Raw genomic sequence first — 13,803 nt, 5'->3', positions numbered from 1 at the left:
TTTTGGGTAGAGAAAAACTCTAATGTCTGTCTTGTAGAATGTGTCGTGCTTTATAACCCCTTCTAATCTGTTGGGTTCATGCTAAATCATTGCTACTATGGGTTTTTATTGGTTGGATGAATTGTAGTAGCTACAAGTATAAGGTGAGACACATGGCTGAGCAGGAAATTTGGCATCCACTATTCAAGAAGTGAATGACTTCACTTGAATAGGAAATATACTGAATAAAAACATAAACGCAACATGCAACAATTTCAATAATTTCACTGAGTTACAGTTCATATAAGGAAATCAGTCAATTGAAATAAATTCATTAGGCAGGGGCACAGCCATGGGTGAGCCTGGGAGGGCATAGGCCCACCCACTGGGGAGCCAGGCCGAGCCAATCAGAATAAGTTTCTCCCCAATAAAGGGCTTTATTACAGACAGAAATACTCCTGTTTCATCAGCTGTCTGGGTGGTTGGTCTCAGATGATCCTGCAGGTGAAGAAGCCAGATGTGGAGGTCCTGGGCTGGCATGGTTACACGTGGTCTGTAGTTGCCAAATTCTCTAACACAACGTTGGAGACGGCTTATGGTAGAGAAATCAACATTCAATTCTCTGGCAGCAGCTCTGATTCCTGCAGCCATCTGTGGCGTTGTGTTGTGTTACAAAACATTTTAGAGTGGCCTTTTATTTTCCCAGCACAAGGTGCACCTGTGTAATGATAATTCTGTTTAATCACCTTCTTGATATGTCACACCTGTGAAGTGGATAGATTATCTTGGTAAAGGAGAAATGCTCACTAACAGGGTTGTAAACAAATTTGTGACATTTTAGAGAAATAAGCTTTTTTATGGGTATGGAACATTGCTGGGATCTTTTATTTCAGCTCATGAAACATGGGACCAGCACTTTATATGTTACATTCATATTTTTGTTCAGTATAGAACTATCAACTGACATGGAACAGGTTGAGCCGTCCAGCAAAGAGGGATCTGAATTTTAGATACTTCCTTTGTCTGGAGTGAAATTGAATGGAATGTGTGCCAATCAATTTCAATATCAACCCCCCCCCCCCCGGATAGTGTTGCCTTCCTTCATTGTGTTACAATGTTCATTCAACAACAATGAGGTCATTGTTTTTAGAACAAACAAACAGAATCAAAGCAACAAATGTGCCAATTTTCAGAGTATGCTGCATTTATTCACACTTGTGCATGATCACATTTCTGATCACACACACCGGAAATGAGTCATAGATGGGGGTGTTTCCCATGTAAAAGAAACGGGAAAGCCAGTGAGATCGTTAACAGATGATGAGCGGGTAAGACAAATGGTGTCCCTTGAGAGGGCAAACACAAGATGTACATTATGTCAGGAGAAGTGCAGTATTCTACTAAGGAGATGTACACCTGGAATGTGGAGGAGGAATGGAGGGAAAAAGAGATGCAGATGAGGTCAAAGAGAGCGAGAGGGAGGAAGAGGGTGAGCTTGAATTGGTTAAAAATTGTGGGAAAAAGGGAAATGGTTTGTTAAAGAAGAATGGTAGAAAGTGTAAGCAGAGTGAGTTGTACACTGGATCGAAGACAGGAGGAGAAATGGATTGAGTGAGGGCGAAGTATCAGAGGTGGTAGGTGTGGTGAAGTTCTCGGAGCGAGAGGCTTGCACCAAGGGTCAGGATAAAGATGAGACGTGAAGGTAGGAGTGACATTTTTGGAAAAAGTGTACCCTTGCCTTTTGGCTGATCCATTTGTGGTTTCAGGGTGGGTGAAAAATGAGTTGGGTGCTGTGGAATTGGTGAAGGTTGTTGATAATTGTTTGTGCTTCTGCTGGTCAGAGGAAGCAGGCCATCCGCATTTAAACGAATGGGGACAAGAGACGTGAATTTTTTATTTATTTAAGGGCACCATTGAAAGGAGTGATTACTAGGGTAGCGGTAAATGTGAAGTTGACCAACTGAAGGGGAAGATTCCAGGTGGTTGTGATGCTTGTCGTTTGGTGCGATGCAGACAGGGTGGCGTGAGTGGTGAAACAGAAGAGTCGTTGTCTGTTCTTTTGAGTTTTGATGTTGAGTCTTGGCCTGACAAAGTGATGTTAGAATATATAAGTTATCCCATATGTCAAACACATTAGGTTGTTACAGGTGTCAAGCTTATGGGCATGTGGCAGCAGTGTGTAGGAGGGAGGTTCCTAGGTGTGAGACGTGATGGGCATGAGACAAAGGAATGTGTAGCATTGGGGAAAGTAGTGGTTTTGTTAATTGTAGGGATGCCCATGGTGCTGGGGATCAGAATTGTCTGGAGGAGAGAGGCAGGTTGAGGTTTCCAGGGTTAGAGTAGTGCAGAAGTAAGAAAGAAGAGGAAGATGGGTCAAGGGGGAGGGATCCTGAGAGGAGTGGTGTGAGTAGTAGATCTGTACCAGTACAGAGGGATAAGCCAACAAGTGATATATGCTTCAGTAAGATTGGATTTTTTTTCATTTATAGCAATGGTTATCAATTGTACTGCAGGGATGGAACATAAGTTGCAGAAATATTAGGTTATGGTGGCAGCTGCAGAGAGGTATTTGGATGTACGAGACCTGATGTCAGAAGAGTTACAAGGTGTGTTGAGTGGTGGTGTCCCGTCCTTTCAAGCTGTTGGCCTGAGGTAGGACTAGATAGATGTAAATAGTGGAGTAGGGTGGTATGTTTTTAGTGAGCGTAGGATTAGATGGTAGGGTATTTGTTGTATTTTTATTTATATAGAGCACCTGTCAAAAGTTTGGACACACCTACTCATTCTAGGGTTTTTCTTTATTTTTACTATTTTCTACATTGTATAATAATAGTGAAGACATAAAAACTATGAAATAACACATATGGAATTATGTAGTAACCAACAAAGTGTTAAACAAATCCAAATATATTTTATATTTGAGATTCTTCAAAGTAGCCATCCTTTGCCTTGATGACAGCTTTGCACACTCTTGGCATTCTCTCAACCAGCTTCATAAGGTAGTCACCTGGAATGCATTTCAATTAACAGGTGTTCCATGTTAAAATAGAAGGTAGGGCTATTTGGTAAAAGACCAAGTCCATATTAGGGCAAGAACAGCTGAAATAAGCAAAGAGAAATGACATTCCATCATTACTTTAAGACATGAAGGTCAGTCAATACAGAAAATGTCAAGAACTTTCAAAGTTTCTTCAAGTGCAGTCGCAAAAACCATCAAGCACTGTGATGAAACTGGCTCTCATGAGGACCGCCACAGGAAAGGAAAACCCAGAGAAACCTCTGCTAGAGAGGATAAGTTCATTTGAGTTACCAGCCTCAAAAATTGCAGCCCAAATAAATGCTTCACAGAGTTCAAGTAACAGATACATCTCAACATCAACTGTTCAGAGGAAACTGTGTGAATCAGGCCATCATGGTCAAATTGCTGCAAAGAAACCACTACTAAAGGACACCAGACTTGTTTGGGACAAGAAACACAAGCAATGGACATCAGACCGGTAGAAATCTGCCCAAATTTGAGATTTTTAGGTACCAACCTCCATGTCTTTGTAAGACGCAGAGTAGGTGAACGGATGGTGTGATGTGTGGTTCCCACCATGAAGCATGGAGGAGGAGGTGTGATGGTGTGGGGGTGCTTTGCTGGTGACACCGTCTGTAATTTATTTAGAATTCAAGGCACACTTAACCAGCATGGCTACCACAGCATTCTGCAGCGAAACGCCATCCCATCTGGTTTGCGCTTAGTGGGACTATCATTTGCTTTTCAATAGGACAATGACCCAACAAACCTCCAGGCTGTGTAAGGGCTATTTGACCAAGAAGGAGAGTGATGGAGTGCTGCATCAGATGACCTGGCCTCCACAATCACCCGACCTCAACCCAGTTGAGATGGTTTGGGATGAGTTGGACCACAGAGTAACGGAAAAGTAGCCAACAAGTGCTCAGCATATGTGGGAACTCCTTCAAGAATGTTGGAAAATGATTCCAGGTGAAGCTGGTTGAGAGAATGCCAAGAGTGTGCAAAGCTGTCATCAAGGCAAAGGGTGGCTACTTTGAATCATCTAAAATATTAAATATTTATATATTTTTTTAACACTTTTTTGTTTATTACATGATACCATGGAGCAGATACCATGGGTTTACTACATGATACCATGGGGCAACAGGTAGCCTAGTGGTTAGAGCGTTGGACTAGTAACCGAAAGGTTGCAAGATTGAATCCCTGAGCTGACAAGGAAAAATCTGTTGGTCTGCCACTGAACAGGCTGTCATTGAAAATAAGAATTTGTTCTTAACTGACTTGCCAAGTTAAATAAAGGTAAAATACTATATGTATTATTTCATCGTTTTTATGTCTTCACTATTATTCTACAATGCAGAAAATAGTAAAATAAGAAAAACCCTTGAATGAGTAGGTGTGTCCAAATTTTGGACCGTTACTGTATATTTATTTGTTTTTAAGCAAAGTGTAAGGGAGTTATACTCCAGTCTAGTAGGTGGCGGTAATGCATCATGTATTGGATGCCAACCGCGGTTAAACCTCATTGAAGAAGAAGAGATCGTAAACAGACGAGAAGCATCCATATTTCTTCCCGGAGAAGTCGTATTTCAGCAAAACACCATGGGGGCCGTTCTTGGACTGTGCTCCATGGCGAGTTGGGTAAGTATTTTCTTAATTAAAATAAAAGTCGACATCATATCCAGTTATAAAAAACAAAAGGGCCGAATCAACTATTTCTTCCGAGATAGCTTCGCTAGCTCAGTTGCTAACCTACTGTAGCAAATGCGCAATAACAAAGGCAAGCCAGGGTGGTTCCTCCCTGTTCAGCTGTCGGGATTGGCGCATTGCCTTTTTAATGAAATAAATTGGCCTGTGATAATATTTCCAAAAGATGAACACAAATTAACAAATTATTGAAAAAATATTATTTTATTTGGCAAAAAACCGTCATAACTATCTGGGGTTTGACAGTTCGACCCCGACCATGTTTTATTCGAATTAACGATTGTTCTCTCTCTACCGTCTACGTTTTACATTTTCGATATTACACAGCAATGTAGCCTTACGTGAAAGCTAACTAGATAGTTAGACATTTTGTCATTGATAGCTAAGCTAACGTTAGCTACCGGTACTTGGAAATATTGCAACACCGTCGCCGTTAAAGCGGAGTCAAATGTCAGATAACAGCTACAGCTATGACGTCTCCACTTAACGTTACCCTAGTAGTGAATTGCGAAATGTGCGTCCTGAAAATACACTAAGTTCATGTAGAGACAATAACAGGCATAGGTCTGTTTTTTCCCCCCTATTTGGTTATAATAATACTATTCCTGAAACCGTTTAAGCTGAAAGTGTAACGTTAGCTGTTTGGTCTTTCACTTCCACATTGGTTTCCACTTGATTAGGTTTGACACCAGCCATGGCCAGATCTCTATTCTTGGCAGGGATTTGGTTTTCATAATAGTTAGCAACTTGTCAAAAACAACAGTGTCGGTGTTATGTTAACCCTAGGTGGATTGATTAACTTTGATCAATGAATAAATAACCTATTGACTTGGTACCATTATTCTATTTGTTCAACCATTCAGTGGTAGCTAGGCAGATGCATAATTCTGTCACCATCAGTTCAATGCTTGTATTATTAGCTAATTGATTAATCATTTTGTCTTCCCTGTAGATCCCCTGCCTGTGTGGCACTGCCCCCTGCCTGCTGTGCAGATGCTGCCCCAGTGGGAATAACTCCACTGTCACCCGACTTATCTATGCCTTCTTCCTCCTTCTGGGTGTGGGCATCGCATGCATCATGCTAATGCCAGGGATGGAAGAGCAACTCAAGAAGGTACCAAACTATGTTATGTGTTTGATGTACAACATGTACACTCGAACCGATGCTCCTGGCACCTACCACCATACCCCGTTCAAAGGCACGTAAATCTTGTCTCGAGGCTTAAACATCCTTCTTTAATCTGTCTCCTCCCCTTCATGTACACTGATTTGAAGTGGATTTAACAAGTGACCTCAATAAGGATCATAGCTTTTACCTGGATTCACCTAGTCAGTGTGTCATGGAAAGAGCACGTGTTCATAATGTTTTGTGTGCTCAGTGACCTCTAATTCTATACATTTTTATATTCGCCTGACTAACTACCTGTGCATCTTGGCTCTTGCAGATTCCAGGATTCTGTGATGGGGGAATGGGTACATCAATCCCAGGTGTGGAGGGTCATGTGAACTGTGATGTCTTGGTCGGCTACAAGGCTGTGTACCGCGTCTGCTTTGGCATGGCCATGTTCTTCCTGCTCTTCTCCCTCCTTATGGTCAAGGTCAAGAGTAGCCAGGATCCTAGAGCTGCAGTACACAACGGGTAAAAATGGCACAGCAAGTCTTATTCATAATTATTATAGGTCGTGACGATATCAGTAAGCTTATATACTGCAAGGCAGGAAGATAATTAATAAATAAGGGTATCTGTTTATAAGGAAGTTAAAACAAAAGGTCAGACAGTTAAAATACTTATGCTTTCTTTTAGGTTTTGGTTCTTCAAGTTTGCTGCTGCGACTGCCATTACTGTCGGTGCATTCTTCATTCCAGAGGGTGCCTTCACAACTGGTAACGCCCCTTTTCATTCTAATATATTTTTCTGTCTCATGGAGATATTAGCATATCCTGCAGCTCGTTGAAAGTAGTTCACACATTGCCCTTCTCTCCCATAGTTTGGTTCTACATAGGAATGGCTGGAGCTTTTTGCTTCATCCTGATCCAGCTGGTCCTTCTGATTGACTTTGCCCACTCCTGGAATGAGTCCTGGGTGGAGAAAATGGAGGAGGGCAACTCTCGCTGCTGGTATGCAGGTAGGGGGCTCGACGTGAGCTTTTCTTTGAGAATACCTTGTAGAAATGGTGACGGGTTGAGTTAAAGCAGTCTTCAGCGTCTACTCTCCTCTAACCTCTGTCCCCATTGTCCAGAATTAACCATCAAGTGTCATTCCTCCCTTGCAGCTCTGCTGTCTGCTACAACCATCAACTACATCCTGTCCCTTGTGTCTCTGGTCATGTTCTACGTCTACTACACCCACACTGATGGCTGCACTGAGAACAAGGCCTTCATCACTGTCAACATGCTGCTGTGTGTGGGAGCCTCAGTCATGTCCATCCTGCCACAGATTCAGGTAAGGATGTGCATTGGACCAGCATGTCACCTACACTCCATGTTGTATCCCTAAAACCTTCATTTCTGGACCATGTTATATAATAAACATGTCATTATAATATGTTCTAAGATATTTACATGTCTGTGTTATCTTACCCATTTTCTCAACAGGAGTCCCAGCCAAGGTCCGGGTTGCTGCAGTCATCCATTGTGACTCTGTACACCATGTATCTCACCTGGTCTGCCATGACCAATGAGCCAGGTGAGGATTTTAATGAGCCAATGTCTCCCTTTTCAATACACCAATCAGTGGCTAGCTCTTCATCAAGACAACTTGAGTGAATGTGTTGTTCTTTGCCATCCACAGACAGGAAATGCAACCCAAGCTTGCTGGGTATCATTGGCCTCAACAACACCACCCCAGCTGGCAAGGACCATCCTGTTGTTCAGTGGTGGGATGCCCAGGGCATTGTGGGGCTGGTCCTGTTCCTGATGTGTGTTCTATACTCAAGGTAGAAAACGGGTCAAACTCCAACTGTCTGCAGTTTCCTATAAGAAGGAACTGCTAATGTTATTTTATCATCAGGTAGCCTAGTGGTTAGAGCGTTGGACTAGTAACCGAAAGGTTGCAAGATCGAATCCCCGAGCTGACAAGGTACAAATCTGTCGTTCTTCCCCTGAATAAGGCAGTTAACCCACTGTTCCTAGGCTGTCATTGAAAATAAGACCTGACTTGCCTAGTTAAATAAAGGTAAAATACAAATATTTTTGTGTAGTTGCCATTGACCCTAACAATAACAAGTTATCCATTCATTCCTCTAGCATCCGCAACTCCTCCAACACCCAAGTGAACAAACTGACTCTAACCAGTGATGAGTCTGCACTGATTGAGGATGGCCCCCACCCTGAGAACTTTGACGTGGAAGACGGCGAGAACCGGGCCGTGGACAACGAGAAGGACGGAGTCACCTACAGCTACTCCTTCTTCCACTTCATGCTCTTCCTGGCCTCCCTCTACATCATGATGACCCTCACCAACTGGTACAGGTGTGTATCTCTCACTCTCCCTGGTTGATCTGGTCTTATACATGACAATTAGGCAATAATGAGTCTGCTGCTTAAGTATTGAATATTGTGAACATATACACAGGTCACTCATTTTAAAAGGTCTGTTTTTGATTCCCCCAGCCCCGACTCCAGCTATGAGACAATGACCAGCAAGTGGCCCTCTGTGTGGGTGAAGATCTCCTCCAGCTGGATCTGCATTGCCCTGTATGTGTGGACCCTGGCTGCCCCACTGGTCCTGGTCAATCGAGACTTCGACTGATGAGCTAAAGAATTAGAGGGGAGCGCAATCATTTGCTCATGATTGTGACCATTCAAATTGTATAAGGTGAACAAGCTCTGTGTGTGTATTCCCTGTGGATAACCCACCCACCCTTTTTGTTTTTAACAAACTGCATGCATGCAAGTATTGAGTACATATGTGTTATCCACTGTGTTTTATCCTATTGCACAATTTAAAGAATGAGGATTACTTATGCAGAGTTCAGGTTGTAAAGGTCGCTGGGGCTTGGGGAGATGGTCAGTGGACATGTGGTCAGTTAATGAAGGGAGAAGCACTCTTCCTCAACTGTAATCGGTTCTGGATAGGACATTCAGAAAGAACTGTTAATTTGTTACAAAATGGGTAAGACTGCTTTGTTTATGCTACACTTTCCTTCACTTTAAGTAGAGGAAGTGCAGGGTTCCAGATATTAGCTAACATTATCCTAGGTTCATAAGTGAGCATGATTTACCATTTGCATGATATTATAGGCTAATCTACAATCATGCAAATCTTAATGTTGCTGTGATTTCCTTTTCAGAATATCCGCCCCGATTGCTAACCTGCACATCTTGTAATAGCTCAAATAAGACCTTAAGTTTTATGTACCTTGTGTTACTTATGATTTGCACTAGTTATCTTCTAAAGGTAAAATACTGATGTTCAAACAGTGGATAAGTTATTTTGTAGATGCTTTAGCATAATTTAAGGTGTATTAAGTGTTTCTAGCAGACAAGATACATGTCAGAAAATGTCAACTCCCATTTCTCCAGAATAGTTTGCCTTTCGATATGTATTAAAGTGCATTGCAAACCATGCTTTTTCTTGAATTTTGCCACTTCATTATACTGCATTCAGAATGAAAATACACTTTATTTGAATTATTGTGAAGCTCACAGGATAGGCAAAATCACAGAAGTCTTAACACGACACCTTATGATACACACCAGACTGTAGTATTTGAAATGCTGAGCACTGTAGTTCTAGGACAAGGAAGTATGCAGGCACTTGTTTTTTTCATTTAAAGAATGTGATCATTGACCTATCAACACAGAAATCAATAATACAGTGAAACAAAATTGCAGCCTTTTTTTAAATCAGGGTTTACCTTCAACTGCTAGTGGAAATAGTGGAGAAACCATAAACAGCTACATTATGGAATGTCTTACTTTTGACCTAAATGTACCAAAATATACAAGGAAATAAATACAGTAAATCATTGAGTTTTTTCTACTCCTTGGTTAAATCTCCAGCTGTGTCGAGTCAGTGGCACTCCCTTCTGGGTTGAGTTCACACAGGTAGAAAAGCGTGGCCTCTGCCTCAGTCAGAGGCTCTAGGCGGATCAGGGAGCTCCGTGGAGGCTCCTCATCTGGCTCCAGGAGGTCTGTGGGTACCTCAGTGCTGGGCTGCAGCAGGCTGTCTCCCAGCTCTGTGGCTATGCTGCTGTCTGGCTCTGGGGCCAAAGGGGTGCAGCCATCCAGGAAGGCCAGCAGAGGGCAGGACGTGTACTGGACCAGCTGCTTGTCTGCAGAGACGCCAGACTTGCCTCCTTTGGATAGCAGCCCTGCATTTCCTTTGGAACCCCCACTCTCCTAAAGATTACATAATTTAGTGAAATTAATTCAGTAACACAAAAGAATTCAGACAGGAAGGCTTGACGTTGAGTAAAGAGAGGGGAAGCAGGTAAACAGCCTCACTATAGACTTGTGTATTGCCTGTTTGACAGGACTCACATAAGCTGTGCAGATGCTGAAATCTCGCAAGTTCACAGGGTAATTTGAAATGAAAAACTGAAGTGGAAACAATGAAATGAGTAAAAACATTTTGTATGAAATGTCATTAACATAAACCTCTGTGGCCTATCAACTTCCCAGTTACATTTAAAAATGAAAAGCATACCTCTAAAATATCTGGATCAATGCTGAACTGCTTCCCGTACAACATAGCCTGAAAGTCTTCCAAACTGCAGTCAATGCTGTCCAAGTAGTCCATCAGCTCAACCCTGTTAAAACATATGGATGCTTCTTATTAAGTGTAAGCTGAAACAAATTCCATAGACCTATATATCCTTAGTAATGCAAAAATGCTACCCAGTAATATGGGACATATTGTGAGAGCCTTTTCAAGTTTTTCAGGAACTACAGACCTCGAAGGTAAAGCAAGTCAAGTCCACTTACTTGCCGAGGAGGTTGATATTCTGAGAGATAGCTCCACTCTCATTGAGGATTGAGTCCATCATCTTCATGGGATCCTCCAGGCTCAAGCCTGATGGTTTGTTGAGTTGCAAGACGCTGCTGGTTGGAAGGCTATCATACGTGCTTATGGTGGTCTCTTCTGGTTCGAATACCAAAGAGTTGGTCTGGCCTGGATTGTCAGCGCCATCTGTCTGTGACACAGTATTGCTGTCGAAGACCTCAACAATTTCTACATCCCCCCTAAGAATGAAGGAGAGGAGAACAGGCATGATAGATGATGGCACAGACGGAAATATACATGAAACAAAAATGTAGATGTTGACTTACGATTGATCCATTATTGAGGGGCCCTCTGTGATCTCTGTATCGTCGTCAGTTACGTCACAGATGACAACATCATCAGTAAGATCAGCGTTCTTCAAACCACTGACAGAGGGCTGGGAGAGGGCTCAGAATATACATTTTTAGAATGCTTTTCATTGAAATAACATTATAAACTCATATTGGAAAATTCCCCCCTGACAATGTCAAGTTTCATTGACTCTCACAATTTAAGCAATTTTCCTGGGCAATGATCCTGCCTTAATCTTGTCAAGAAAAAAATATATTAGTGTGATGTCTGAATGGATGGACATCCCCATGTAAACCTTACATAAGGAGGTAAATCCCTTCAGACCTCTACACATACTTTGTTGTGCTCCAGAGGGGGTTCATCGTAGATTTCATGGATGTATTTAGGCTTCTTTCCATTGTTGTTCAGTAGAATAGGTCTGAAAAATTGAGATTGAGAAGTAAAATGTATTAATAATGTTTCGTAATCGATGTCATTCGGTGGAAGAATTGTTATACTATGAAGGCTTACCGTTTGCGTTTTAAACCCATAATCCGGTTCTTCTGTACGAATGTGACAATGAATTGTATCAACTGCAATGAACAAAGACCACAACAAGCAAAGTTAGACTCAACTTTTATAGCCTTAAGGCCAATTATGCATTCAATGGTTAAGCTGTTTTATTGTGAGGAAATTGTCTCCAATTCAATTTCCACTGAATATGTGAAGTAATTTGGGGCGAAGAACGTTTTACTGTACCTTCTTAATGATTTGCTGCTGTTGGGAGTGCTTCTGTCTCAGGTCTGATATTTCCCTCCATAGACCTTCATTATCTCTGTAAACAGAAATTCAAGCATCAGCATAGTACCATCTCCAAACCAACACATCACTACTACTTTTATACCATTTAATTGCCAGGGCATGGTAGTTTGCATACCTTTTCAATGTGTTGAGTCGGGAATCAATGCTTTCTTGTTTTCCATGAACATTCTGAACACTGGCCAAAATATTGGACAGGTCTTCTTGTTTGATCTTAGTATCCTCTGGTCTTGCATTAGAAACCTGAAGAGGAAAAAAAAGCCCATTACACAATGTCTACCTTATTCAGTTTGACCACTTACTGATATAGGTCATTTATGTGTTTACCATTATAGGTTTGTTTCCCCATGATGGTCTCACCTTTCTTTTGATATTTTCCAGCAAGTCATCCTGCCCATGTTTAAAGTAAGGATGCTGGAATTCAACTGGTCCATCACGCTCTTGCTTCACTATGCCTGTGTCAATGTGCATCACTTTGCGAAATCCATCTGCAGAGAGACCACCCATTAGACAGCTGCACTGGGGGCATTCCACTAGAACAGCTGAACAGCTATGTTTATAGAATAGCTGACTTACACATATTTAGCTGTCTGACAAAGCTGGCCATGTTGTTGTGTTTGAAGAACTTGGGAAGGATCTCCTTAGCAAATCGCTGTTCGTTCATGACGAGGAAACTGTTACCCTCCTAGAAAACAAAACATTATTATAGTTATGAGACTGCAATGTCAGCAACTACTTCCACTAAAGGGAATGTATGTGTGTTACATGTCAGGAACTAAACAGTGCATGGACTTTTTTCTGACGGAATGCTTATTGATGTGCTCTTATAAGGACACTAGCCAACATTCAAACAGATATTTCAAATAACACTAGCTAGCTATAACGTTAGCTTCTGGGGGGAGGGTTGTAGCGGAGGCTACAATGCAAGCTTCAGCAAGCACGGACAACAATAGCAAATTCGTATTTGACATCAGTAGCAAAACAAAATGATGCTTCTTGAAGCCTACCAGTGACACCTGCATTTAAAACTACGAAGAAATACTATAACTCAGTGTATGAGGCAACAGATGATAAATCGCTAAGTTAGCTGGCTAACTCGTTCGTTTCACACCCTGCAGCGCTAGCGCTTACTCGCTAGCTAGCTCTGGCACGCTCAGCGGGGCAATTTAATTTACCTGACTCCAACAAATAAATTCATTTGTATCAGAATCCTCCACAAGAGTCCAAAGCTTGGTGAGGAAAGCTGGAACATTTGAGTTTTGTTTCATTTTGCAAACTGAAGGTGGAAAGATGCCTTTTTGGGATGAAAAAAGCAAGTCGCTGAGAAGAAAATAATGTCGTAAACATGCACACGACTTCCTGTTTAAAGAGCAGGAGCTGATTGGTTGAATGTTGACTTACGTAACGTTTATCACGTGTAACGTAGAAGCATGGCTCAATTTGCAATCTGCAAATTATTGCTGAAATATGTTAGCTATTTTTTTCTGTGAAATGCTTTAAGGTAACTGGAAATGTTTTCACACATATATTGATAGCTCTCGAGTCAGCTGGCATGGGAGGGTGCTCATAACTAGGTAACCGTACTTACCTCGGTTTGTTTACGTTCGATTGATGAGTCATTCTATGTATTGCCACTAGGTGTCAGCCTTAGATTATGTAAATTACAGCCTAAAGTGAATAATAGCACCGTAGTCCTTAGGATAACCTTGTCACCCCTCAAATTTAGTCACTACAGGTAGCATGTAACATTTTTAGGATAGTTTTCTCCTTCAGATATTTCTCAAATTTCTGCTCCTATGTGTTAGTTTTCATCTTACAGTTTGCCTTTATTCAACTATTTACTGCATAAGGGTCTAACACAAATACAAGTATAGCAATTATCAAAGTACTGAAGTGAAATGAAGATTACACTTTCAATTGATCTGAATCATTCATTACATTTCTGGAATATCTGTAATATTTGCAAAGTTCAGGACAAAATGTCCTGAAAAGAATGGAAAGA

General features: G+C 41.6%; 2 protein-coding genes across 2 annotated transcripts; one reads left to right on the top strand and one right to left on the bottom strand.

Moving 5' to 3' along the window:
* Window positions 1-4,483: 4,483 nt before the first annotated feature.
* Window positions 4,484-9,272, top strand: serinc1 (serine incorporator 1). The gene is made up of 10 exons (XM_029752243.1): window positions 4,484-4,639; window positions 5,658-5,819; window positions 6,151-6,344; window positions 6,510-6,589; window positions 6,694-6,831; window positions 6,979-7,148; window positions 7,301-7,391; window positions 7,497-7,641; window positions 7,952-8,176; window positions 8,318-9,272. The coding sequence occupies exons 1-10, from the start codon at window positions 4,601-4,603 to the stop codon at window positions 8,454-8,456; spliced, it is 1,383 nt and encodes a 460-aa protein (XP_029608103.1). The 5' UTR covers window positions 4,484-4,600; the 3' UTR covers window positions 8,457-9,272.
* Window positions 9,273-9,312: 40 nt separating this feature from the next.
* hsf2 (heat shock transcription factor 2) lies at window positions 9,313-13,169 on the bottom strand. The gene is made up of 11 exons (XM_029752230.1): window positions 12,977-13,169; window positions 12,378-12,486; window positions 12,162-12,289; window positions 11,920-12,044; window positions 11,742-11,817; window positions 11,514-11,575; window positions 11,340-11,421; window positions 10,979-11,088; window positions 10,634-10,891; window positions 10,356-10,458; window positions 9,313-10,048 (listed from the first exon to the last, which is right to left on the bottom strand). Exons 1-11 carry the CDS (start codon window positions 13,067-13,069, stop codon window positions 9,698-9,700), a joined length of 1,497 nt encoding a protein of 498 aa, XP_029608090.1. The 5' UTR covers window positions 13,070-13,169; the 3' UTR covers window positions 9,313-9,697.
* Window positions 13,170-13,803: the final 634 nt, after the last annotated feature.

This window comes from Salmo trutta, chromosome 1 (assembly GCF_901001165.1).
Source record: "Salmo trutta chromosome 1, fSalTru1.1, whole genome shotgun sequence".
Taxonomy (NCBI): Eukaryota; Metazoa; Chordata; class Actinopteri; order Salmoniformes; family Salmonidae; genus Salmo; species Salmo trutta.
This window is presented reverse-complemented; position numbering and strand designations above follow the sequence as displayed.